Source organism: Camelus dromedarius, chromosome 5 (assembly GCF_036321535.1).
Source record: "Camelus dromedarius isolate mCamDro1 chromosome 5, mCamDro1.pat, whole genome shotgun sequence".
NCBI classification, from domain to species: domain Eukaryota; kingdom Metazoa; phylum Chordata; class Mammalia; order Artiodactyla; family Camelidae; genus Camelus; species Camelus dromedarius.
The window spans coordinates 65,208,138-65,232,890 of record NC_087440.1 but is presented as its reverse complement, the minus strand read 5'-3'; the positions used below and the strand labels follow the sequence as shown (position 1 = coordinate 65,232,890).

General features: G+C 48.4%; 1 protein-coding gene across 1 annotated transcript in view; it reads right to left on the bottom strand.

Moving 5' to 3' along the window:
- Nucleotides 1-246: 246 nt before the first annotated feature.
- Nucleotides 247-24,753, bottom strand: part of RAD51B (RAD51 paralog B) — a 697,181-nt gene continuing 672,674 nt past the window's right edge. Inside the window, exon 11 of the mRNA XM_064486060.1 lies at nt 247-1,204. Within this exon, the coding sequence (XP_064342130.1) occupies nt 1,197-1,204 (8 nt within the window). The 3' untranslated portion in view covers nt 247-1,196. The remainder of the gene's footprint in view (nt 1,205-24,753) is intronic.

The window sequence follows — 24,753 nt, the reverse complement described above, 5'->3', positions numbered from 1 at the left end:
CAGCCAAATGTTAGGACTCAGATCATTAGATATGCTCCTGGAAAGGGGGAAAAGGTCTTCTCCCAGCCTGGCCTGGTGGAGCTGAGGCAGGACCAGGCTCTTGTCTCTAAGACAGGCTCTAGAGAGCCCAGAGCAGAAGCGGCGATCTGCCTGTTCCTCCCCTGCAGGGCTCTGTTCCCTTTCTTGAGGAGGCGGCTTCCTGCTTTTTTTTTTTTTTGTCAACTGGGTTCAGAAAGCTGCCTTCCCCAAGGACAACTCTGATGATCAGAATGTGAGCAGGAGGGACATTGTGGCTTTCCAAGGGTTCATTGTGCTTGGACTGACCATCCTTTGTGTCCTGGTCCTAGAAGCCAGGGAACTGAGAAAGTGGCACAGAGGCGCCACCAAACCAGGCTTTACGACATCTTTGTCTGCTATGCCTCAGTTTCCCCGCCAGGAGCCTGGCAGCCAGGGATTCTGAAAAGCCAATCTAGGAAAATCCCTGAGATTGCAGGCAGCTCTGGTCCTTCCCCAGAGTCAGACGTCCCGCCACCCAAATTCCTGTTATCCATCCTGTGGCCCAAACAGCCCAGGGCCTGATGGAGGCCTGAGACAGTGGTGGTTTCGCTGAGGCCACCAGGAAAGCTTATGAAGCCTGCCTGGCCACTAGCTGGGGCCCATGAGATGCTCACGAAACTGGTGTGGGCCACCGCAGTTTCCTTGTGGGACAATTAGCTCACCCACTGAGTCCATCCCAGGCCTTGTTCCATCTCCCTGTCCTTTTTCTGTTCATTTTTCCTCTCCCCCAGGGCCTTCCTCCTTCTCCCCTCTCCCACCGTCCCTCTTCTTTCTAAGCACCACGTAACTGCAAGACCTTTGAGACCTGGACCATCTCATGGACTTTTCTTAAGCCATGAAGAGTCCAAAGGCTTTTTCTTTTAAAGATAAGTTGGGGAGAGGGTTAGAAGGGTTCGTTAGGCTGAGAAGTTACGCCTGTTTCTTTTTTCTTTTCCTTTCCCCCTCTGGAGCTGAGAGACCAGATTTTTTTCTTTTTTACAGTACATTTTGGCAGGCCCCATTTTTTTCTGACAGAAAAAAAAAATAACAGGCATATTTTGGGCGATTACTCAACTGGGGTCCTTTGTGACAGGATATGCAGCTGCGTGACTAATGGAGCTGGCTTTCTCCTGGCTTCCTTCCCCTTTCAGAGCTCTTGTTTACTGCCCTATACAAAAAAAAAAAAAAAAAAAAAAAGCCATAAGTTACAGATTTTTATTAAAAAAAAATGCCTTGTGAGATACTCAAAGGCAATAAATCGTTTGGCTATTCCATTTCCAGGGCTGCAAACTCCCCGCCCTCTTCCACTTTTTCTTTTCAAATGTTCAAACTCTTGACTCACGACATGTGAATCTTCTCCCAGCCCCACGTCTCTGCTTTCTACTGAACATATGTCCAGCAGATCATGTGTGTATATGAGTGTGTGTGTGTGGTGGGGGGATGGAAACCATATTTTTGGTGCTTAACTCAGCAATTGCTAAAGGAAGGAATAATGACTTCCAGGGGCCTCGGGACATTTTTTTTCTTTTTCCAAGGCCTTTGTGTTTCCATAATCTATGACAATTTTGTGGTGTCAGCAAAAGTTATTAAAAAACATGGAACTAGCTTAATGGGGAAGGGTATGTTCTTAACAGGGAGGGATGATTTCTTTAGAGAGTAAATCCAAATTTGGCCAGCTTTGGAATTCAGAATCCTCCAGCTTCCCGTAGAACTTTTGGAATAACTCTTTCTAGTTTGTAGTATTCGACCACTGGAACTGGTTTTTCAGTTTTTTGAGAGATCAGTCAGCCTTTTGTTTCAAAATACGTCTGGCTTATGGATGGGAAAAAATGACTAGCTAGTCAGGTTTTAGAGAGACAGTTCGGTGTAGATGAGGTACAAGATTTGTGGTCAAGTGCTGGGTTGAGCTTCAGTTGTGATCTGGAGCAAGTCACTTAATTTCTCTAAGACTTAATTGCTCCTATGTTAAAATTAGGATGGTGTCCCTTCTCTACACTGCTGGTAAGAAAAGTGAGATGGGAGATGCCCCAGGCATGAGGGGAACTGGGCAGTGGTCACTCCTAGTGCTTCTTCATCCAAAGGGCCAGCTCAAGCTTTCGAGAGGAGAGAGCCTTATTCTCTGGGAACTACAGTGCCACGTGATGAACAGGAGAGAGGTTATATATACAGCAGCCCAGGACACAATATTACAGGGATGTTTTCTAGGATAGTATTGCCTTCAACTCCCCAGACACCTTCCACGCGGGTCTCAGAATCATAACTTTGATGAGATTCCTTTCCTACTCAGGAAACTGTCGACTCAAACCCAGACACAAGGCACTGCTAACTCCATCTTGTCTGCTGTTTCCTCTGTAACTAACTCATCCCTTGCACGGATTCTGTCCTAGACAAGTGAACATGGGACACAGGTTACTCTAGCCCCAGCCCAATAGTTTCCCTCTATGTTGTTTGAATGCCCACCTCCTCCTTTACTGCCCATTACTGTCTATTAGACCTTACTCATTTGTTGTTTCTGACAAGATTTCATCTACAACTTAGCTCCTCCTGGAGTCTCCACTGATCAAGAACCCCTCAGGTGGACGCTCCAAACTGTCCAGAAACTGTAACAACTCTCTTTTTCACCTTCTGTGGTTCAGGTCTAATGTCCTCGGCAAAGGCAGTTGACTTGATTTCACCAAATGGTAAACTGAGGCACCAGCCAGCGAACTCACTGGCCAGGGATTTCATAGCAAGTCCTTGACACGGACAGGAATAGAAACCCCACATCCTGATTCCAGCTTGCCTAGAGTTTGAAGAGGCACCTTCGCTTGGATATCCGAGAATAGTTTCTCCCAGGCTGACCAGCTGTGAAGTGATGTGTCGCAAGGGTTATTTTTTGCCTTGGCTTAACTCTTTAAAAAAACACCCCAGCCTCCTAACATCGGCCTAAGAAAACCCATTTCTCACAATGTCATCCGCTTGCCAAGTTTAAACCTAGTATATTACATCATGAACGCCTTCAGGCCTCGCTCTCAGCTTACAGCGATGTTCAGGTATCTGAATTAAGTTCAGGAATCACATTTTATTGAAGGAAACAGATCATTAAGTCACTCCACTGGACTGAAGCCGTCGACATTGCTTATTTGGAGAAGCTGAGCATTGAATAACGTTCTCTTGATTTGTGTGGACCTGGGCTGGCTGGAGCTATTTAACGAAGGGTGTGGCCATCAGATGGCGTGAGGGCCCTGGGGGCTAACAGGAAGAAGGGAAGGGGCAGTGGCGTGCTGGAGCTGGCTTGCAATGGCCGATTATTAAATTTTCAGGAATTCTGCGAGTCGGTTGTTAAACATAGACATTCTGGCAAATTAAATTATATAAACTTATAATTAAATAAATGATATTAAAAACAAAAGTAATCAGTACTAAAAACAGATCACATCCTAATTATTTTGCTGTCATTTGCTATTACCTATGCTCTTGGGTGATCTGCTGTTACATCGACACGGTGGGAATACTACATAGTGCTACATTCTATGCTTCTCTTCCCGGTTCCATACTCAGTAGTGCCGTGCTGGGTAGTTGGAAATCAACCATAGTGAGAACATTTACACCACAGACATTGGCAAATTCTACAGCTCCAGGCTTGATTTAATGTGTTGGTGATTGTCTAGACTTAAGAAAGTGATAGAGAAAATGTTAATAAGGTAAACATCTAAGTGTGCTGTAACTGTGGTAATGACGTTGTGGATGACACAACAAATCGAGATATTTTCCTGTATTCAAAAACAATTATCCAACTCAGCAAAGAAGTCGCTCCTGTCATTGACAAATGAGTGAAGTTCTGAAATACATCTTTGTTGTTTCACTTCTGACTCATTGTTGTAAATGCAGTTATCGACCAACATTCATGTCAGTTCTACACATGGGAAGCTGATTTTTAAATACTGACCATCACACTGCTAGAAAGGAGTGTATATGGACTGCTTGCTCCCGAAAAGAAGATTGTTGTGGAATACTCACAACTCAGCAATAAGGGGCATGTCTGAGAGACAGCTGTGGAAGGGGCGATACTAACTGCTGGGAAGAGAACAACACAGATATAATTTAGAGTCAGCAGCAGAGACCAGCCCATCAGAACAAGAATGTGGAAAATAAACCTGATAGGCTAAGTGGAAATGTACCACTGGATACCAGCCAGGTTAGAGTATAGAAAAGCCATATTAATTTCCTAATTCAAGGTGAGGATTAATATGCTTACAGTGTCTTAATGTTCTAAAGGCCTTTCTTATGCATGAACGCATATGACCACGGGAACAGAACTGCGAGGTAGATGGGTCAATTAGTTATCAGATCATACCCATTTTACAGATGGGAGACTGAGACTATGGGTGGTTAAGTTACTGGTTCAAGGTTTCTCTTTCCACATAAATGGCTAAGCTGGTACTTGACGGAGGAAGAGAAATAGCACAGACTTTGGCGTCAGACTTGCCTGGGTTAAAAACCCAACCTTGTCACTTATGTAACTTTGGTAAAGTTACTTTACCTTTTTAAGTTTTGTTTTTTTGTTTTTAACTTACCAAAAGGGGACAAGAATGCCACACTCGCAAGTCTGCAGCGAGGGTTAGTTTAATGAGATAATGCATGTGAAGGACCTGGAACTGAGGAGACAATTTCCTTCTTCCCACCACCATGATATTTGAAAATTATTTCTATTTGATTTTGAAATGCAGTAACTCTTTTGGCTAACCTAATTACTTTTGTAGTTATGTATATATTTTTAGGTTTAGGTAAAATTAGCCTGCATGGCTTTAGGCCAAACCAATTCGAGGAAGTAGAGGCAGGGGTAGGGAGGAGAGGGGAGATGGGCCAGAAGACAGCTAGTTTGGGATTCAGATTTCATAAAGTGCTGCTTCACTCACTGGAGAGAAACCATACATGTTGCCATGTTCAGCAAGACCAGTCTGTGCAACAGGAACCAGAGCTCCACACGCACTAGTCCTTTCCAGATCGAGGCCTCCTGCTCACCACTGGCAGAAATGAGGAGGCCCCACTTCTTTCCCCTCTATCCTTTAAAACACTCACTGCCTTACCACCACACTGTCATTGGGGCAGGACCCAGCCCACAGGATGCAGAGGCCCTGGACCATTCTTCATCTCCATGGGCAGAGAGGCAGCCCACCACCCCGACAGGACTCCCGCTCTTCCTCCATGGATTTCTCTTTCTTCTTAGCACCCAACACCCAATGCCCCTATGCCATGCTATGTCATTTACAAGACTGTACACCCCACAAGAGCAGATTCTCTTTTTATTTTAATTTCATTTGGGACCTCAAATAGTGCCAAGGAATACAGAGTCCTCTCAGTAAATAGTTACTCAAAGAAGAAAGCAAAATCATCTTGGTCATCACCCCACTCCCCATTTTTCTAGTTCAAAGAACAACCCATTGTTTGATTAAGTTCAGTGGGCTCAGCTCAGGCTCAGCCCTCCCAAGTACGAACCACGGTCGCAGAGTGTGCTGTCAAAGGCCCCAAGGCAGAGCTCCTCGAAGAAACAAGAGACGTTGAGGATGCTCCGCTGACTGGCCCGCAGGGCCTGAATGGAGTGATGGCTCTCAGTGGTTGAGAATATGGTGGTTCAAATCCAGCCCCTATCGCTTATTAGTTACGTCGCCTTGGAAGAGTTATTTTCTCTCTCTGTCTCTCATTTATCTGTAAAATGTGGATAATAAGATTCATAGGTTGTGGCATGGATTAATGAGGTAAAGCATGGTGAGTGCCCAGGACAGAGCCTGGCTGGGGGAAAGGGGCCAGTATTGGTCATGTTGTGAAGGAGGCCAAGGTGGAAGGGGGACTCGGTCAGGGTAGAAGAGCACTGCTGGGGCGGCGAGGAAAAGCCAAACATGCTGAAGACCTCAGTTTCTGTAGACAGAGACAACACCTGACCAGGCTGGCGTGGGAACCACGCAAATGGGCTTGGGAGCAATGACACTGACCTGGGAGGACCTGGTGCTGTCATCATCACAGCCTCGCTGGACCCAGAGCCTGCTGGAGTGACTCCAGTGGCTTCACGTATGTATGGTATATAACACAGCCTTCTCTTCTTGGGCAGAATAACTGCAAAGGCACCTGAGCATGTAGGAAAGTGTCTAAGGGGGAGGATACCAAGGAGAAGCTATACCTAAGAATAAAGGACACAAGGATTTGGGAGATGCTCAGAGTTGAGGACAACAGTGTTTAGAACAATAGGGAGGGTGATGATGAGGAGCAATAGGGCAAATGGAGAAGGAAGCCTTATTTTCCTACCACAAATCAGTCGTGGTTTCATTATGGGCGGGTACTCAGGGGCCATCGAAGGGAGGGGGTGTGGTGGAGGGGCAGGAGACAGACATCAAAGATAGGAAGTGGCATGTAGGGATGAGTCAAGTCCAGTGGGAAGAGGACTAGGCAGGGAAGCAGGGCAGCTGGGGGTGCCTGAGGGAGCCACAAGTTTATCCAGCATCTAGTCAGGGCTCATGCATCAGTCACTCGGTGAACAGTCTGCCCCCTGAACTGGTTCCCAGGGCCAGGTCAATTTAGACCCGAAAGTCCCTGTTCTGCTTGGTGTTTTAAAAGTCATGGGCAGTATGGTATGTGTGAAGATACATATATGAAGACAATATGGTGCAGGGGCCAGATTTCATTTGAGGTTCCTGAGATGTCATTTTCTAGCTTTGACCTCGAGCCTCACGCTGCTCATTCGTGACACTAGGAGCCTGGCACACAGCATGCCTGGCTCCTCCACCGGGTCACTGCCAATCCTGAGTGAGATAAAGCATATGCTTTCCTTGTACACCGTGGGAACTCAATAAACGGCCTCTGAATTGAACTGCATTGAAAGTTAGTATATTAACCACATCTCCTCCCTTGACTTAGAGCGGGCGGTTGAAGCTAACTGTGGCCTCCTGGTCCCAACCCCTTATCTTATCTTAGTGCTTCTGTTACTGTGCTGGGCCCACGCGTGAGCTCGGAATCCCCTAGACACCCAATAGAGCGCTGAGACTTGGGGTGGGGGTGCTGTCTCATGCGCATGCGCCCGGGCGCTGCCCTACCTCCCTCTGTCTTGTCCAACTCATCCAGTGGCCCCGTGGCGCTGTGCCAGGGGGACCCAGGAGACTGGAAATCTCCTCAAACGACATCTCAGGAAAGCAAACCCCCAAGCCAGATGTTTTTAGGTCCTCCCACCCCCAACTCCCTCTAGATGTTAAAAACACCCCAGTCCTCAAGATACCTCGAGGAAGGGGGGCCAGGAAAGGCCTGGCTTGTTTGACTGCCGCCCCTCCCCCTCCCTTGTCCTCCTGACCGGGAAGCGCTTTCTACCGTCCCCTCCCACCTGCGGGAGCTTTCCTCGGGCTGCTTACTGTCTTTTCTGCACTGGAGCTTGCAGGTAAGTCTCGTCGCCGGACTTCCTGGCTCTGCTCTTGTTAGGGAAAAGCAGGACTTTACAATGGCGGCATCCTCTTTCGATAAAGTCCCTGGCAACTCCGGCCTCCGCGTGGACCCGCGAGGCCCAGCGGTGGCCCGTGGTCACTTGGTGGTGTCCCCTCCGCAGGAAGAAGCCACGGCATCAGAGGGCTCACAAGGGAAAGGAAAATACAGCCGTGTAGGATGTTCATTGGTACTGCCCCGGCATACCTACGAAATAAAATTTGAGGCTACTTCTTCATCATCTGACATGTCATTTCATACTTGGGAGTGTATATTTAAAATAAATGGGAAGGGCGCACCGCGCATGAAAGTGGTCTTTCCTGGATGAGGGGAATAGGCATTGTTGCACCTGTTTCTTGTAGCTCCAGCATATTTCTGACTTTCTGCATTTAATATGTTACCTTACAGTAAAAATAGAAAGACAAAATTGAGGATTTTCTAACATTTGATGTGAAATTTTACATAAATGTAAGTAAGTATATTTGAATGTATGAATATTTTAGATGTGAAGAATTCTCTATCCCTCTTCATATATATAATTACATATACTGTAGTATACAATATAGCATAATATATAGTATGTATTATATAATATACACTATGCATTAGTACATAGATGACTTTTCATAAATACTGAAATTCAATACAACAAAACACTGTCAGTAGTTTTCCAGCTGTGTCTTTTGCATTGGGCATTTATTATTTTTGTAATTAGGAGAAAAAAAAAACTGTGTGCACATATGTTTGTGTGTGTGTGTGTGTTTCACTTTGGTGAAAACAAAATTTTTCAAGTTATTTGCAGATCATTGTTTTTGTTTGTTTTCCTGGTACAGGGTATTTGCTTGTCTTTTTCTGCTCACCCTTATATAATATTTTTTGTTTGTTTCTTTGTTTGTGTGGCTTTTGTTTATTTTGGCCATTGTACATTTTTTTTTCATTTAAAAGAGAAGAAAGCAGAACTCATTTGCTTCTTATCTCTCCAGCATCATCGCCAGTAAATCCATTTTTACCCTTTAACTGACCTAAATTTGGAGGATAAGTGTTAAAACTAGCTCTTTTTCTTCCAGTTGTATTCAGATATAATTGACACAAAGTTTAAGGTGTACAGCCCGACAATTTGACTTCCATACATCATGAAATGATTATCACAATAAGTTTAGTGGATATCCATCATCTCATATAGATACCAAAAAAAGAAAAAAAGAAAAAAATTTTTTTCCTTGTGATGAGAACCATTAGGATTTACTCTCTTAACAACTTTCATATATGACATACAATAGTGTTATACATTTATCATGTTGCAGGGTATCTGCTTTTCTTGGCATGAAAACAGGTACAATTTTTTTCCAGTAAGATAACTTCTGAAAGTCAGACTTAGACCCTGAAGTTACTGCAGGATTTGATGTTTCAAACTGGCCAGATCTGTCTGGTCCATAGGACTGGTCAGCATGGGGGTGAGCATCCAGTGTTGTTTACAAACAACGGCAAAACCACACAGTAGAGAATGTTCTGCACTTAATTTCCATGCACGAGGAGCTCTGTTTTGTAGGCACTGCCTGTCTAGGGGTGGGGGTGGGGGGGGATGTATGGAAGATTAATCTGGAACTCTGTTCACAGTCCAAAGCCAGAGAAAGGTGAAACACTCTCAGAAGGGGGACTGGGAAGCTGCATCCTGGCTCTCCAGGCCCCTGGGGAGATGAGCATGATGAGCTCACGGTTATTTTCCATCCCCTGTGATCTGTGGGACTTCCTAATGCTTGTGAAGCTGTTTGTAATTTGTTCTCTGGCTAGTACTTTCTAGATTGCTCTGAGGGAAAACACCGATTTCTCCATTTGTATTCTGGGCCACATAAATAGTAGTTTTAGGTTCCCACCCTCTGTTCATGGATTTTCCTCAGGAAATTTTATCCAATATAAAAATGGGCTGAAGAGAAAGCAAATTCTTCAGTAGGTGGCTCCAGAGTCTCCAGACCCTCCGGGCCCAGGTAGGTCCGTCTGCAAACAAGGACTTCCTGTTTCTACTCCCAGCCCCGTTGCCCTGGCGTTCTCTGAGGGCAGATAGGCCTTCCTCTCTGCCTAGAATTTTGAAATTCTCTGATGGAAGTTTCGGTGTAATGGCAAATGTCATTTTGAGGCCTCGGAATGTTTTCCACTCATCACCAGTCATCCTTCCACAAAGCCGTTTTTAAATCCTTCCCTAGCACTAGTAAGGATTGAGAAACAATAGAGGTTTCATGCTCTTGTCCAAATTGCATGGAAAGTTCCAGGGGCTACAGGAGGGAGGGATGGGGAGGAGAATAAAAACAGAATGTCAGGGTCTCAGGATGTCCAGCTTAAAATACTAGCCTCTGGGACTCACTACTTCAAACATGTCATTGAGTCTATAAATACCATTCTCATCACCTGGAGTTGGAAAGCTAGCATTGTTTCACTCTCTGCTTTGCATTTATGATCTCCTTTGGTTGCAGAATACTGTTCGCCCAACTACCACCTTCTGTGGGATTCTAGGACTATCCAAGGCCAGCCTGGGAAGGAAAATCTATTATACCACTGCCCTTAAGCAGAAACTACCTGGGCCTACACTCACAGTTTCACTGAACATTCCATCAGTTTTCTAGGTCGTGCATCTTTCTGATCACTTCAATTCCTTCTTGGGTAACCAATGAAATCTATAAGTATTGTCTAAGGCCCTACAGCATTCAGAACATTGAAGAGGCGTCCTTGGGGCAAGAATTCTGGGACAAGATTGGGGACACACAGACTTAAGGAGATGAAGGCCAACACATGTGAAAGAGATAACATACGAGATGGCCATCAATCAAGAAATAAACTGTATAGAGTGGACCGAAAGTGCCGTGAGTGGAGAAGGAGTGGGGATGCAGTCTCCAGTCTTCCCAGAGGTTTGACCCAGGGTTGGGGTTTGCAGGGAGGCCAGGGTTGGAGCCAGGTCTCAGAAGATGGGCAAAATCTGGGTATACATATTGTGAGCAAATTAAATGGATGGAGCTAGGACAAAGAACAAGAATGAGCAAGGTCCAGAGTGGGTTTGTAGGTCTGGCCAAGATGAAATTCACATAGGGGAAGGCATGGCAGAGCAGACTGGAGCAGTGGTGGGAGGGGGTTACATCATGAAGGGCTTTAAAAACTTCTTTTCTACCCTAAGTTTCCTGCATGTGCTTTTTTCCAGATAAAGGTGTGTTTCCAGCCATGAATGGCTCATCCCCAAATCTGACACTTGCCCTGGACTTCTTCCTTCTACCTCCTTCCTCGTACTGGCCCACTAGTAAACCCCCAAGTACTGACCAGCCCAGAACAAGTGTTTTGCCTGCTTATCATAGATGCCTCATGGGCAGTCCAGACTGGCTTTGCTTCTGCAGGGAGTTTCATTTTTGCCAACAAAGCTGGAAAGGGAAAGGGCTAGATCGAGGATTTGGGCTGTGTCTCCACAGGCTACCATCTTGGGAGGGCCAGTGGTAGATGCCAGGAGCTGGCTGGCATTGGGGTGCAATCTGGTAGCCACAGAAGAGACCCTCATCCTTGGAGGGTCTGTGAGCCCACAGGCAGCTGCTTGGCTTGGCTTGCCTTGCCTTGGCTGGGAGCATTTCCGGTCGAGAGGAGTGGGAAATGGGTGACTGACTGAGAGCAGACAGTGGGAGGGAAGAAAGGGTCTTCAGAGCTGAAATGAGATATTTGTGAACCCCTATCTACAAAAGGGCAAGAGGTGGCCTTGAACAATGCTGCTGGCAAACTTGAATCAAGCATTATTGTCGCCTGAAGCACTTTAAGGGAAGATGAGGGTGGAATATACCTGCCAGTGCTGCTCTCCATGTGAAAGGGGAGATTAAAAGGAGCAAATGGCCAGGAGGGCCAGGCGGACCCTGTAATGAGACAGAGGATGTGAGGGGTTAGGATGTGAGAGGGAAGTCATTGCTGGGGATGGCTGAGGACTGGGGGCTCCCAGGGATGGGAACTATGGTAGCAGTTCTTGGGCCCTTTCCACGGCTCCTGGCCTACTGCCTTCTACACTGATTCATGAGACCAAGAAGCAAAAGTAGGGGAAGAAGGGCTTTTCAGTAGAAACACCCCATAAACAAAGACTTACTCCCACCAGCAGAGGTCCAGCAGCGGGGAAACTTGCCACTCCTCCCTGGCTCGTAACCATGACTTTCTCACTCAAAGGCTGTCCATCTGTCCAGCCATTTCGCCAAGCCCCAGAGCCCCATGCTGGTTTCCTTTGGAAGAGCCTCAGCTCCCGGGGTGATCTCGGCAGCAGCAAGGCCCACGGACGCCTCCAACTCCAAACTTTCCATCACAGGCAAGGATCGGCCTAGTCCGTGGAAGTGAAAATAACACACTGGCTGTTTATGAGCAAGACCCCTCAATAGAGTCATCGGAGTGGTTCTCTCTGCAGCGTGTCTAATCTTCTCTGGCTGCCTTTCTGGGCCCTCGGCTCTGATCTATTTTGGTCTCTCTCTTCTTTGATTCATTCTGGGACTTCCGTGCCATAAATCTGAACCCCCTCCAGTGCTTGGTCCCACCAGCAGGCAGACAATTCATAATTAGTTGTGGTCATGGTTGTCCAAAATGACAGGCGGGGAAACTGAGGCACAGCAGGCTACAGGGCCTTGCCCTGCCCCCCACAGCGACCTAGCCGCACAGCTGCCAGCAAGGCCCAGGGTCCTGGCTGGGACTTTAGCACTGGAGTGTGTGGGCAAGGCTGGGGGCCATGTGAACTGTTAGAAAGCTCTTACTGGGCCACACTTGGCCACAAATCCCAGGGCTGTGTTGCAAATGGGATTGCAATGGGGATGTTTGTGTGTTTGTGTGTTGCAGGCTTCATGGTGGTGCTTGGAATCCTCCCCAGGCCTGGAATTTGACAAGCGAGCAGAGTAGAGAAGGACCAGAAAACCCAAAATAATGGGGGCAAGAGAAGAAAGAGCTTTCCCAAAGCCATGGTTCAGGCTGTGGGTAAAATATCTTCCTGTTTCTCATGCATAGCCCCTGCCCCCAGGCCCAAGGGGCTGACTGGGCTGGTTTGGCCAGTCCAAGGCCAGAACTGAACTCCTGATTACAATCCCTCCTGTCCGCCCCCCCTGCCCGCCCCGGGCCGCCCTGGGTGCAGGGCCTACGTGCTCTGGAGAGGGGAACCGTGGAGCTGGGGAGGAGGAGAGGCTGTTAGGGTTTCAGGCACTTTCTAAGTGCCTCGGGAGACCTACATATTTCCTATGTAAAGTTCAGTCTGTTTGCAATTAGGCCTCTCTTCTTTGCTTATTTCCGGAGAGATTAAAAATAGCGAAATCAGCTTAATCTGGGACTCTCTGAGATCAACAAGGCCACTGTTTCCAACAGTAGGAAAATACCAAGCAGTCCCACCCACATTCATGGGCCACACGGCGTGGCAGGCCTGGTAGGCTTTCTGTAATGAAGGAACTTTAAGTTGCATGAATTCTCAACAGATAAGACTCTGTTTTTGGATGCCAGCAAGGATATCTTAAACTAAAATGGAAGGGGTTCCATACGGTTTAGGACCTGAAGTCCTTTCTTTCTTTCCTTCTAACGGAACTCAAAGCTATAAAGCCTTGTCAGGAAAGCCCACCTGGGTTATTATGCAAGCAGATGTATCCCAGGTCTTCAGAAGGCAGGTTGAGGTCCTTCAGTTGACCGCACAGGGATTGGTAGTAACTTGTGCTGATGGGGAGGGTCCACAAGTCGGTTTCCCTAGCAGACCCAGGCCAGGTGAAATGTCTTCCTCATGTCTGTTTCAGATGAAGCCCTCCTACAGGCAGAACTCAAGGGGCAAATGCTTTCTTCTGCTGGAGATGCCTCACCCCACCACCCCAAGGCTGGGTTACCTTCAACTAGGACACAGTGGTTACATCCTCGGCTACTGTGGGGCCATGGGCAGGGCTCAAGTGTTTTTCTGGGATGGTGGTTAGGAGTAGAATTCTGCAAACCGTGAAAAATAAACCAAAGGAGATATAATAAATAAGAGCTGACTTACATACATTAACAGCAGCAGAAATAAACCATTCAGTCCAGACTGAATTGAGTGAACATCATGGATTTTCCTCTGTGCTGGGAACTAACAGAGCCTTGTCAAGGGGATGTTATTTGTAGTGTCCACCTTGGTATTGGCTTGAGAACCCTCACTAATATGTGGATGAGCCTGTGGGAATATTGGCTCACGCTGAGTGTGTAGTTAATTTTATGTGTCAGCGTGGCTAGGCTATGGTACCCGGTTATCTGGCCTAATATTAGTTAGACGTTTCTGTGAAGGTATTTTTCAGATGTGATTAACATTTACAATTAGTTGATTTTAAGTAAAGCAGATGTCCTGCCATATGGTGGGTGGGCCTCACCTAATCAGTTGAAGGTCTTAAGCGCAAAGGTTGAGATTTCCTGACGAAGAAGGAACTCTGTCTCCAAATTGCAGCATAGAAATTCTGCCTGAGTGTCCAGACTTTGGACTCAAGACAGCAGCATAAACTCTTCCCTGAATCCAAGGTATCTGCTGCCCAGCTGAATTCAGACTCAGTAGGCCTGCAATACCAGACCAATTAAAAAAAAATCTCTCTTTCTCAATTTTTCTCTTGTCTTATATCTACATCTACATCTATATCTATACCTCCTACTGGTTCTGTTTCTCTGAAGAACTCTAATTAGGGAGAGGGCACATTAAATTAGAAGACATTTCATAATTAATAGACATTTTTATTAATTCATAAGAAAAAGGAGTAAATTAGAGGGAACTACAAGCTGTGGTGGTAAAAATGGGGGGACTTCATTGAAGCCATAGTATTTACTATTGCCTTAAATATACAAAGTGGGGTGTAACAAAGACTCAACTCAACAGAAATGGTCTGGTGTTTTAGTAATTTCAGTTCTAAAGAGGTGGTGTTGCTGGGGGAACTTCCTGTCTGGGGCTTTTCCTCTTCCTGTCTGGGTACATCCTGGTGTGCTCTTCTCACATTAAAGTGTGTGATAAGCCTCTGTCTGTGCACCTGAGCCACAGACTGTGCTTGCAAATTACAGGCCTAGTGCTGGCACTGTCTCTTTTTCTCTTAGTTCCATTTAAACCATATATGTGCTTTTAAACAGCAACTGTCAGCAGGCCAGGGACAGAAAAACTGTCTCAAACTGCTTTAGCAAAAGGGAGATCTAATGGTCCATGCAACTGAAAGAGCCAGAATCAGGGCTAGCATCAGACAAAATAATAAGCTGTCAGAATGTGGTTACTTTCCATCTCTTAACTCTGCTCTCTGCTGTTGGCTTCAGACTCAATTTTCATATAACAGAAAAATAACAGCAGTTCCAGGGCTCATACCTTTCCCATGTGAGGCTCAAGGGAAAAGAGTCTGTTTCCCAGAAATCCTAGGGACAACCTCAAGGTATCTTATTGAATCTGATGGATGAGAGGCCAGTTCCTAAACCAATCAGTATGCCCAGGAGAATGGACTGCACTGACTGGCTTAGGGCTGGGTCTTGTGCTTCATCCTGAGCTGGGGGTAGTGTTGGCTTCACTGGAATCTCATGGACCAAGAACAGAGGACAATGTGCGATTCCGCAAGAAGAAAATGGGGCATGGGCACCAGAAGAGGGGGTGGATGTGAATAGTTAAAGTAACAAATGAGAAAACTTAAACATTCATAATCTATTTGTGGAAAAGCACCTCTGGGGGCAGTGCCAACATGAAGCTGGTTTACCTGTTTTTGATTGCCCGGGATCTCTTTCCATCAGTGCTTGGTCCAGTGGCCACGGCCAGGGTGATGCAAGTTCTATTAGTAAAGTGTTCTTCCCTTAAGTCCCTTTCCCAACAACCAGCTCTATTTCTAGAACCTGATTATAGACATCGTTGGGGAAGAGGTGGGGGGAGTATATTTCTGACAAAGCGATGTTTCCATTTCACACATATGACTAATAAGGAACTTGGCCAGGAACAGTTCTTTATACAGTTTTGAAAACCCTGGCCTAGACCATAAATCACTGAATGGAACTCTATCCACATCCTTTAACTTAAAACTCAGTTTCCATCTGCCCAGGATCTTGCCTGAGGAATGGAGCAACAGAAGAGCTGACATTGAGTCTCCAATGGTATCATCCCAGTGGGATAGCCCCCAGGCCTGCGGGGAGGTCACCTTCCCATGGCATTGCCCTCAGCAGCAATCTGGGGTCAGTTAGAAACTCTGAGCTTGGTCCCTCACTCCCTTCTCCTTGCTGTCTTGCCAATCCAAGCCTTAAAAGTCATGGAAACATCTCTGGTTTTCAAACTCAAGGGATTCCAACAACAGAGGTTGGAGAGTGGAAGGTCATGTAGGAGACTGTGAAAGGGAAGAGATCTCTGGGCAGGAAGATGCTTGCCCTTGATGCATCCGTGTGAGTAGGGGGAGGATGGGGCTGAAAGGACAGAGGACCATGGCAGAGCTTGGAGCTCTCAGGAGAGAGAAACCAAGAGTGAGGAGCACTGGCAGGGAAAAGAAGTGTGTTCAGGTTGAGAACCCAGGACATCTTGCGTACATTTCCGTCAAGATAGATATCCAGAAACCCACCAAGCTTCCAACACAGGAGCTGTAGGATAACGTGGCATGAAATGGTCCTCAGGCTGAGTTGACACACTGACAGTTCAGTAGGAAAGACTCAGTAGTAAAGGCTGGGTTTGGGACAGCAAATAAGCAGACTAACCCCATGTGGTCAAATGCAAGCAAGATAGAGCAGGTGGAAGATTCCTTGGCAGCAAATAGATACCCTGGGGTGATGAAGGAAGGAATTGTTCTCTCTCTTCCAATGGGGAGAGCTATATTCCTCCATCCTGGCAGAATTTCCAACTTTCATAGGGCCCAGATCTTTGGGGAACCTTGTTTCATCTTACACCAGCTAAAAATAGTTGGGTGAAATGTGACTGACCAGAGAACCTTTGACTTCTTTTGGGTTTAGCTTTTGGACAGAGTTAAGAGAGTCTCTTCTGATCCTTATTTTGGTAAGAACATCATTCGGGGGAGGATGGGATGGGAGGATGCTCTCCAAGGGCAGGCAAAAAGGCACCACACTTCTGTAGCCTCAACATGTAGGAATCATACTTTGTGGTTGGGGGACTTTAAGCTCATGCCCAAAGAGAATAAGAAAGGGGTTTCGATAGAATATAAAAAGCAGCCTCCCAGAATATTTTTTGCTAAAACTTCTCTTGAAAGTAAGTAATAGAATCGACCCCAGCTCCTGAAATACCAACAATAATGCCTGTTTTCTTTCTCCTGTAGTAGGCAAATGACCTGAGATCCAAACTTCATGACAGCTAGAACTAGTAAAACCTTGTGACATGTTGCTAGCTGATCCTAGTGCTAAAGCAACACCCTCAATGGTTGGATTTTCTCTTAATAACAATCTGGGATAACCCTCATTGACAAAGTGGTGCATTATAACTTGATGCTAAACTCAGTGTTTTACAAATATAATTTCATCAAGTCTTTGCAATGAACTTGTGAGGAGGGATTGCTTCTCCCATTTTACAGAAGAAAAAGCAGAGGCTCATGAAGTTAAATAGTCAGAAAACTAGAAAATAGTTGACATGGAATTCAACCCCAATTAGTTAGACCACAAAGTCTTGGGCACTTAACCACTATGCTGTTCTCACCAACATCCACACCACTCTCCTCACGCCTGAGCACTGTTGTTCTGTCTTTAGGCAACATGATTCAAAATATGAGTGCATCCATCAGCATCCTGGCAGGAGAGAGATGGCATGGTCCAAAGTGGTAATTGATGAGCATTTAGAAATGGGAGATCTTACAGGTTATGAGTAAGGTTAAAGGAAACTAACAAGGCATGGGGAAGCCCTCCAGGGATAGTAGGAGTAAGAGCCTGTATGGGAAGAAGAAATGCCTTAGTAGAGAGTCATCCAAGAGGCGCCATGGCCTCAGGTAGAGGGACAGTAGAGGGACACAGCCAAGTAGGGGCTAATAGAGAGGAACCAGGGGAATATATTCCCTGCCCCTGCCTGACCCTTCTCTCTCTTGGTGCCTCCAATTGGCTGAACCCAATTGAAGCCAGAGGGTAAGGGCGCCTCAAAGTCAGCCTCCCGGGGCACAGAGCAGTGGGAGAAGGATGGGGAGGGGCTCTGGAGGAGCAAATGGACATGCTCAGCACAGAGTTAACAAGTGGGGCTGTCTTAGGGCAGCTTCTGCTTCAGGGTTCAGGGATAATCTCTTTCATCTACAAGTAAAGGGATGTCTTCTAGACTCTTAAGAAAGAAAATGCTGGCCATTGCAAATCAGCATGGAGTCACCAAGAAAAGAGATGGTCTACCAGTTGCACTTTTTGGGGGCCATGGGATTCTTAAGTTGGAAGCTCATGGCATTGCAGTAGGCAACAGAGCAGTTATCTTATGGCACTCTTGAGGACAACGAGGGCTGGAAGACAGCATAAATGGAGTGGCCAGGGGTGTGCTGAGTGACTGGCTCTAAGACATTCATAAATAGATGAATGTCGCCTGGACTAATGGTCCCATCAGTGTCCCAGAGCTCTCCTGTAGCCCTCACATTTCAGCAGTTCCATTAGAGACCACGAAGAACCATCAGAGGTCAGGCTTACCCACTTGTGGCTAGGAGTAGTCCATACCTTGGATAACAGAATTAGAATCCCTTCAAATCCTGACAGTTTGAATGAATTCTGGCTGAATATGGCGTGATGAAATATAACAGGGTTAAATACACATCTGGAACCTTGGGGGCCAAAACAAATGGAACTGCACATTGTCTCGGATGGGGGGACGCGAACGGCTTGGGGGTTTGTGTGGATGGTAAACGTGACATGTGTCAACTGGTATGATTACCAAGAAATTGTTTTGATTTTAGGTGACATTAACTGAAGAAAAACATTGACGACAGGGAGTATTTCTCTTGCTGGACTCTTTACTAGTCTGTCTCATCCGAAGGCCACAGTGGGCGTCACTTTTAAAGGAGAAACACAAAGAAATTGTACTGCATTTGGGAGGAGGCATAGAGGTGGGGGAGGCTGAAATTGTACTGCATTTGGGAGGAGGCATAGAGGTGGGAAAGCGTGTCACATGAGGAACAGGTGAAAGAAAAGGAGAGACAAATAAGAGAGAGGGCGAACGGGAGAGAGGTCTTCCAGGTGCCTTGTCCGTGTTGTGCAGAAAGCAAGCACCGTGCTCAGTGGGCAGCACCCAAAGAGAGGCTGATGGGAGCTCAACCTGCTGGTGGTCAGAGCGGCCGTGAGGTTGTGAGTCTCTCTCCCTAGAGGAGTTCCGGCCAAGCGCTGCTGCAGAGGACACTGAGGCACCAAGTGAGAAGAAGGCTCCTATTATTTCAAAGGATCTCTGTTGAATCTGAATGCCTGGCCACATGAGTAATGTTTGCATACCATACTTCCTTCCCACTGACAGTCCATCCGCCTGGTCACTGATGACAGAGCACACCCAGTAACTATTTGAGAACCTTGGGGAATGCAGGTTTCCTCAGTAGAGTTGAAAGAGCCTAGACTTCGGGGTCAGGCCAACCTGGGTTTGAGTCTCCTCTTGGCCTCGTGTAGCTGGGCGACCTCAGACAAGTCACTGGGCACCCAGTCTCACTCAGCTCCTGGGTGCAGGCCTGGCGCAGGTGAGCAGAGGACAGATGCTGTTCCTGTGCTCAGGGAGCCTGCTGCCCCATGCCTGTCTCCTGCTCTGTGAAATGGGAGCAACTACAACTGCCCTACACCGTGGGGTGCAGGGACTAGTATGGGCGGAGCCTAGGCTCAACCCAGAGTTGGTTCCCTTTTTGTTTTCTTCCTTGCAAGGAGCTCAAAGCTGTGCGCATTGGCAGGAAACCATGGGTACCCAGAAACCCGGTGGGCCCTTATGTGAAATCTGCCCCACTCTTTCCTTCTCAAAGGTTGTGGAGCAGCAGGCCTGCCTGCCATGCCTTCCTAAAGGGCCCGTGCCGCCCCCAAAGGCCTGTGCTGGGGTCAGCACCCTTGCCCCACCCACTAACTTTTCCACAGAGACCCTACCTACATTTTTGTGGCCATAAGGGTGGGCGAGTGCAGTGGGGAGGTCGGTGGGTGTAGTAAGGCAGCCACTCTCTCTTAGCAGGCAGGGCACCCCTGTCCTGTGTTCCTGGGTCCTGAGTCTTAGAGTGCTTAACATCCTGGGTGGGGCGAGGAGCCTTCCAGTTTCAGAATTCACGATCAGCCTGAACATTTGTCAAGGTTCAGCCCAACCCCTGCCTCCTCTGGGAAGTGTTGTCTGGTTTCTCCCCATTCTCTGAACATTCTGTACCACAGGAGCAAGCAATGTTAAGGGCTGGTCTCATTTTCAGGGTCACTCTGTCTCCCCAACCTCAGTGTAAACCCTTGAGGGCTGGGACCAGGTCTTCTGATTTTCTGAATCCATCACGATGTTTAGAGGCATCTGGGAGAGACAGTAGGCTCCTGATAACAGCTTGCTGCTTGGTTCCTTTTCAAGCTTCCTCTTATGCATCTCTTTACGTCAAGAGCGGGAGGAGTAAGCAGCAAGTTAGCATTCATGGATTCATTCAACCAGTATTTTGCAAATATCTCAAACCCGTGATTTACAAACTAAAAAAGCCCACAGGCATGCCTTATGTGGCTGACAGTGGGGTTTTGTTGTTGTTTTGTTTTAAACTACTGCAAATATATATTTTTTAAAACCCCGGAGATTTACTCTGAGTTTCTGGGCTCTCTTAAATATTCAGGTGACACTGTGTTGTGGCTGCTCCCTTTAGACGGACCTTCTCCAGATCACGGCCATCCACCCAGCGTCCTTCCCTTGGGTTACTGTCAGCCCCTTTAGGCATCTGAGGTTAGTTTAAGAGTTTAATTTAAGAGCTCCTGACATCCATAAGAATCCTATGGCATTTTGAGTTTAGAGACATCTGACTTCCTGGGTTTATTTCCTGATCTGCTGAAGGATGTACTCCTCCAGCCCAACCCAGCTCAAGATTCTTTCTTCTCTGAGCGCAACCCAATCCTAATTCCCATCACGGCCCCCCCGCCCCCCGTCGGTCTTGCTGACGGAGTTGCTGGCAGCAGGCTGAGCGTCCCTGCCCCAGGACCTCGCCCAGCTGGCAGGCAGCACTAGGTGGGCAGGTGTGTGCCCCAGCGGGGCCAGCTCCAGGTTGCGCCCAGAGGCCCCTGCAGCTGTTCCTCATGTGTCAGGTCCCTGGGGTGGGGGTGGGGGAAGAAAGGCTGGATAGGGGGACCACCCACTCAAAGGGCCACTTCTCTAGAACCTCTTTTCAAAGACACCCTGGGAAGTGACCCTCCACTTGGCCCAGTGCGATGACCTGCGGTTGCCCACGCTCTGAGGGCAGTAGGGACCCTGCCGAGGGCCCGCTTCCTGCCCTCCGCAGGCCCAGATTTCAAAGCTGTCGATTCACTTTTCCTTCTCCTCCACCCGCCTCTCCTCCCCAACATTCTTTGCTCCTTGTTTATATTGCAGAAAACATCTGCGAGAGTAAATGACTGAGATGAAAGATCTTGGCAAAGGGCTATTTTTCTTTGCTTGGCTTAAAGGGGGACAGATGAAAACTTCAGCCTCACCCTCGCCCTCCCCAGCGTGACTCCCTCCCCCGCCTCCTGGGGATGAGAGAAATGGGATCTGAATGAAGACAGACCAGAAGGTGGCCCAGCCGGCCCCAAGTCCCCAGGCAGGGGAGGTTGTTTTTCCAGTGGAACAGGCTGAAGACCGGCAGACTTCTGCTTCTGCAGTGTTTTTCCTGCCTGCTCTCCACTCTCTGCCCTCACGTACTCCAGGAAGCATGGTCCCGTTCACTGGCTGCAGACCCTTTGTTCCAGGCTCTGTGACACATGATGGAGGAGAGACCATCCTACCAGCTTTCCTCCCTTGTGTTTCTCTCTCACGCAGCGCTCGACTGTCAGTCTGGGCTGCACAGCCCCCACCTCCTGCCTCAAAGGAGCTGTGCGGTTTGGGATAATTTAGTAACTTCTCTGATCCTCAGTTTCTCCATCTGTGAAACAGGGATAATGGTACCTGCTTCACACAGGATGGAACAATATACGAAAGCATGTTCCACACAAAACTTGGCACTTCATAAATGCTTAGTAAGTGGTGATGGTGGTGGTGATGACCCAATGGGGTGCGGGGTGGGAGGGAGAGAGAAAACTGAATTTTAGTCTCTAGGTGACTTTTGGAACCTCCATCTTCTCCTCTGTAGGTGGAGTTGAGTTCTTCCCCCTCCACTTTGTAGACGGAGCTGGATGGTGAAGTGGGGCCGAGCAGATACTCCTGATGCACCTGAGATGAAGGGGCAATGGGGAAACCGAGCTTCAGCATTCTTGGCTCTGTAAAGGCCATTTCTCTTCATGTCTGTTGGCTCCCTCCTGGCCCACGACCTCTCTCCTTTTCCACAGTGCCTGATACTCCCTCCCTTGGAGTCCTACAGTGGCCATGGGCTTCTTGGAAAGTCCAGGGCCAGATCTTAGGAACACATCAGTGTCTGGGATCAGGTCAAAGCAGTTGTTTGGAAAATTCTTAGCAAGATGGCACATGGGACAGGTTGGTTTTGAGTCAGGTATAGGAAGAAGAAAAGTTGGCATGGGGTCATGGCTTAGGAGGAAAGCTGTGGGCAGCAGAGGACCAGGGCAGGAAACTTCCTCCTAGCCTCACCACTGTCCAGCTTGGGTGCAGCAGACTCACCGACTGAGTCCAGGGACATTTGTTCGTGGAGGATTAAGCTGGCAGACATGGAGCAGAAGGCCTAGGCTGGTGACCTGTCCCAAGGCTCCCAGACCTGCCCTGTCAAAACTTCATGCCTCGTGGAGAGGTGACCTTCTCCTATGCCTAGGCCTCCCTCAGTGAAGTACAGACCTAGGAAGGAGAAGGTCTCCTCCTCTCAAACTTGGACGCCTAAAGCCGCCAGCTGACCTCTCTGGGAGGAAGTACAGGGATGCGCCCTGGCTGAGGCAGCTACCAGCTTGTCTGCTCCTGTGAGCTGGACCCCTGGGGTCGGTGCCAGGTTGCACAGAAGCTTGGCCCACAAGGGGCTTACCTAGTATCATTATTCAACCGTATATTTGATAATGGGGAAATTGAGCCTGGGAGGTCAAACAACACGCCTTAGTCACACAGTGTAAGTTACAGTCAGGACGTGAACCGGAGTCTGTGTGGCTTCAGAGCCTCAGTGTCCCCTCTCCCCTAGAACAGCACTGTCCAATAGGGATGTCCCTATCCTCAGGGGCAGCCACAGTTCACTTGATTAATTCAACTGAACAAAATGCTCAGGTCCTCTGTCACCCTAGGTACGTTTCAATGTTGAACAGCCACGCGTAGCTGGCGGCTCTCAGGCAGACAGGGCACACATGGAAACTTCCATCGTTACAGAAAGATCTATTGGGCAGTGCTGTGACTGGGCTGCACTCTACCCTTTTAGCCATGCCATTTAAACCATTTTATTCAGCCACAAACTCAGCTATTCTCCAAATACCCATGCCTTATATCCTTTCCCTGCCCACCTTGCCTGTCCCGAGGGTGGTAATTATTCACCTACTCTGGGAAGGAATGGGTGACCTGCAGAGCAGAGGGGCCAGGGACCGGGAACTCAGCCCTGTCCTCCAGGCCCCTCTGCACCTTCCTTGCTGCGTCTGTGCAGAATCAAGGCCTGGCTGATCCCTTCAGGGCTGCGAGCTGTGGGGCCTGTCTCCCTCACCCACTGAGGCAGGCCCAAAGGTTGCCCTTTCAACCACTCAGCCCTCTGAATAGACCCTGTGAGTGAGTTTTGTGCAGAAGTGCAGGAGAAAGGGGCTCTGTCTGGGAGCCTGGGAGCGGCTCCGAGCCCTGCACAGAGGCCAGCCCTGTGCAGCACTGCCCCGAGAGATCGGGGCCGGGGAGGGGCGGTGAGTTTCAGTGTCACACATCAGCCTCCCGTTCTCACACCGGCTTGTGGGTGACTGGCCGTCACCCTCAGTTACCCTACGGGGAAAAGGGGAGATGAAGACTTAGAATTAGACAAAGCTGCATGCTTTGCCGGGGGCTTGTGTGCGCAGTCTCACTGGCATCTCACAGCCACCTGGGAGGCAGGTGGGGCCCCTACGATCATCTCCTCTGGCAGACGGAGATGACTTATGGGCACAGGGAAACACACCTGGGTCACCCAGCTACATGGTGGCAGAGGAGGGGGCTGCCCAGAGCCCAGGGAGCAGGTTGCCAGGCCTCTCAGAGGAACTGAGGGTGCTCAGATCTGGACTTGCCCCACCCGAGCCCCTTCACTCCGTGCTGTTCGCATGGTCCTCTTCCTTTGGGTTCTCAGTTAACTGGGGCTCCCAGTCTAGCAGGGACCTTGTTCTGTTCCTTGCACTAAGAAGGCCCTGAACAGACATTAGATGGATGGATGAATGGCTGAGGTTGAATATAGCTGAATGCAAGGACAGCAGTGTCACCCGGCTCCGGTCTGCTGTGAGGCAGTTACCTGCCTGGGAGAAACAGAGCTGATGCCAGAGCTGGGAAAGCACCCCGTCTTTGTTCAGCATCGTCTCTATTCCCTCCTTAACAAGGCACCAGGATGGAGAGAAGAGATACCATTCATTTGTACCACCAGGCCTACGGGCACATTGGGCTCCAGATCTCGTCTTCTGCCCCTTGGCTTTGGCAGTGGGAAGCCAGAATCTGGCTCCCGGGGCGGACTTCCGGTGTGGGTAGCGCCCCGTGGGCTCCCGGCGGGCCCAAGGCTGGGCGGAGACTGTGTAACTGGAGCAAGAGCTGCGTGTCAGAGGGGACGGGGCTGCACAAGAAGACCTCAGCCAGGATGAAATAAATCTGCCCATCTCCCCCCACTTGCCTGCCCTCTCCCCCGACCTGCACAAGTTTGCAATTCATCTGCCGTCCTCAGATGCTGTTCCTGCTATCAGATGATGAAAATGGAGATTCGTCTTGAAGAAAGAAAGAAGCAGTTCACTTCCCCCCTTCCGAGTCTATTCGAGCTCCCTCCCTCCCCCCTCACCATGTGTTCCTGAAACCTGGGGCTTTTCCAAGTCCTAAATGTGCTGGAAAGTATATCCCTGAGCAGCTGCAAACCTGCTCAGGCTGCAGTGGCCTGGGGTGAATCAGAAACCAAGAGACGGGCAGGCTAACAATGGGGCCCGTTGTTCATGGGTTGAGAGAGATCACCATCAGTGCCGGGGCTCCTGGGAGTGAGGGGCAGTGAGCTCACACACACTCACACTCACAGGCACACACGTACCACACATTTGCCTCCCGCTGCCATCCGCCCACCTTGTTCAGCAGAGTCGGTGCTGGGGAGAGGTGTC